The sequence below is a fragment of the Penaeus chinensis genome, chromosome 31 (genome assembly GCF_019202785.1).
Source record: "Penaeus chinensis breed Huanghai No. 1 chromosome 31, ASM1920278v2, whole genome shotgun sequence".
NCBI classification, from domain to species: Eukaryota; Metazoa; Arthropoda; class Malacostraca; order Decapoda; family Penaeidae; genus Penaeus; species Penaeus chinensis.
The window spans coordinates 26,865,634-26,868,133 of record NC_061849.1 but is presented as its reverse complement, the minus strand read 5'-3'; the positions used below and the strand labels follow the sequence as shown (position 1 = coordinate 26,868,133).

Genomic DNA, 2,500 nt, shown 5'->3' with positions numbered 1-2,500 from the left:
ATCTAAATCACATGTCGATGATAAATTAAAAAATAATTCGTTAAGTACACATATTGCCGGTGGTGGCAGTCCTTTCTCTAAGACACTGACTCCGCCCATCAGATTAAGGCCGCCAATCAGCGTGCTGCTCTAATCTAGGGCGGAGCCTCACAACTTGGCGATCTGTGATTGGGCGTCGCGGAAGAAAGGAGGCGGAGCAAACCATGTAAATTGCGCTGTCGGCAGGTTCTGAGCATCAGTTTCGAACGAGAGACAGTCAGAGAAGTGTTTGCGTTGTTTGTTAAGACACAAAAATTGGAAAAGGAAAACTGTCCATACCTAGATATTCGAAGTACGACAAGAAAGACACTCAGAAAAAAAACAGTTTATATATATCTTGTTTGTGCTGTACTTAGAATGGTGAACTTGGGTAGTGGTGACATGTACAGTACAGTAAGCAACATGGAAGCCACACCACTGAAGCACTCCTTCTCCATCAGCTCCCTCTTGTCCGAGGCCGTCCTCAACGCCGTCCCCGAGCACCTAAGGGAGCCGCAGCCGCCCAAGAACGAGCTCATCCTCCAGGACTTCGAGATGACGGGCGCCGTGGACGAAGAGGAGGAGGAGGACATCGACGTCACAGGAGCTGCCAGCCCTCTGGTGGGGGGCATGTCAGACTCCGAGGCCGAGGAGCAGCCGGAGAAGGAGAGGAAGGAAGGAGACGCCAAGAAGAGCGAAGAGGAGGCCCAGGACGGGGAGAAGAAGAAGCACGAGAAGCCCCACTACAGCTACAACGCCCTCATCATGATGGCCATCCGCTCGTCGCCTGAGAAGCGCCTCACCCTCAGCGGCATCTACGAGTTCATCATGAAGAACTTCCCGTACTACCGCGAGAACAAGCAGGGCTGGCAGAACTCCATCCGCCACAACCTCAGCCTCAACAAGTGCTTCGTCAAGGTGCCGCGCCACTACGACGACCCCGGCAAGGGCAACTACTGGATGCTCGACCCTTCTGCCGAAGAAGTGTTCATCGGAAGCACGACGGGCAAGCTGCGGCGCCGCTCCACCGCCGCCTCCAGGAACCGCCTCGCCGCCTTCAAGCAGTCGCTGCTCGGCCGCTTCGGCTGCTACTCTCCGCTTGGCCTGGCGCCCTATGCGGCAGCGGCGGCAGCGGCCGGCCTCGGGGGGCCCCTGGCCTCCATTCCCGGGGCGCTCTCCGGCGGCCTTGCCTCCGCCCCCCTCTACCAGCAGGCGTCGGCTGCGGCGGCCGCGGCGGCGCTCTACCGCGGCTATCCGGCCTCCTACTACCCCGGGATGCTGCCAGGGGGCCCCGTGCCGCCCGCAGGACCCAGCCCGCCCTCAGGCCTGCCCAAGCCGACCGCCCTGAGCCCCGCCGCCGTCCAGCAGTCACCGGCCGCCGTCCAGCATAGTCCCTCCTCCTTCAGCGTGGACCACCTGCTCTCTGACACGCCGCCCTCCACGCCCCCCCGGGCCCTCCTCATGGGCCTGGGCGGCTTCTCGTCCCCCATCCACTACGACGCCTACAGGAACTCGCTCCTGGCCCAGATGGGCGAGGCCGGGCGCCGTCACGGCATCCACCGCCCCGTTACCGTCGTGGGGGGCCGCCCCAGCTAACTCTGCCCCCGCCCCCACGCCCACACCCTCATCCTTGCGCGGGCGGGCAAGTCAGCCCACTGGTCGCCTCCGCTGCCACATCGCGCCGCCCGCGAGAATCCGCCCATCGCATGACCTCCCCTTCCCGCCCACGCCTGCGTCCTCACAATGCCGTCGCCTTCTGCTCCTCCGGTCTTCACTGTCCTCAAACAGCTGGTAAGTTCAAATCCCTCTCTTATTAAAATAATAACAACTGTGATATATACAATATATTGATTCACCACTGCATATATTTCACCCAGTGCCTATGTATACAAAACTATATTTATCCGAAGCACCTGCCCCCTGAGATCCAAAAACTTACGATCTTTCTCTCTCCTTCTCCACAGAAATCCCGTCGAACATTCTCGACTTCGTCCGTCTTGCTTCAGCGCCCTTCGTCTTCAAGAGGCAACGCCGCTCGTCCGTTTCCGACACAGAACGAGGGAAAGAGAGATTCGAGAAAGAAAAGAAGAGACAGAAGGGAATCTTGAGACGGTTTTTTTTTTCCGCCATGTTTATCAAGAATAAATTCAAGAACGCGAAGAGAAGTAACTACAACAAGAACAACAACAACAGCAATCCTTCTATTGCCAAAAACAAGAAGAGGAAAAGGAAAGTTGTTGCCCAATTCGCCATTAAGAGGATGCTAAGGACGCTCCAAGAGCCTACGGAATCCGGAACAAGCTTAAGAAAAAAAAAAAAATCCGATGTAGGCCTATTCTAGAGAGTCCTGTGGTGAAGTAAGAGATCCTGCTAGAGGAAGACCGACCTAAAAAAAAATTAATTCCTGCTTACTTTTTTCTCAGATAGGCCTAATTTACTTATTTTTCAAAAGGTTCCCTCCTGCAAAATACCTCAAGACTGT

General features: G+C 56.2%; 1 protein-coding gene across 1 annotated transcript in view; it reads left to right on the top strand.

The window, feature by feature from the left end:
• The first annotated feature begins 252 nt into the window (after positions 1-252).
• LOC125041846 (fork head domain transcription factor slp1-like) overlaps positions 253-2,500 on the top strand; it is a 2,560-nt gene continuing 312 nt past the window's right edge. The window contains exons 1-2 of the mRNA XM_047637184.1: positions 253-1,809; positions 1,983-2,500. The exon at positions 1,983-2,500 is cut by the window's right edge and continues 312 nt beyond it. Of these exons, the coding sequence (XP_047493140.1) occupies positions 397-1,614 (1,218 nt within the window). The 5' untranslated portion in view covers positions 253-396 and the 3' untranslated portion in view covers positions 1,615-1,809; positions 1,983-2,500. The remainder of the gene's footprint in view (positions 1,810-1,982) is intronic.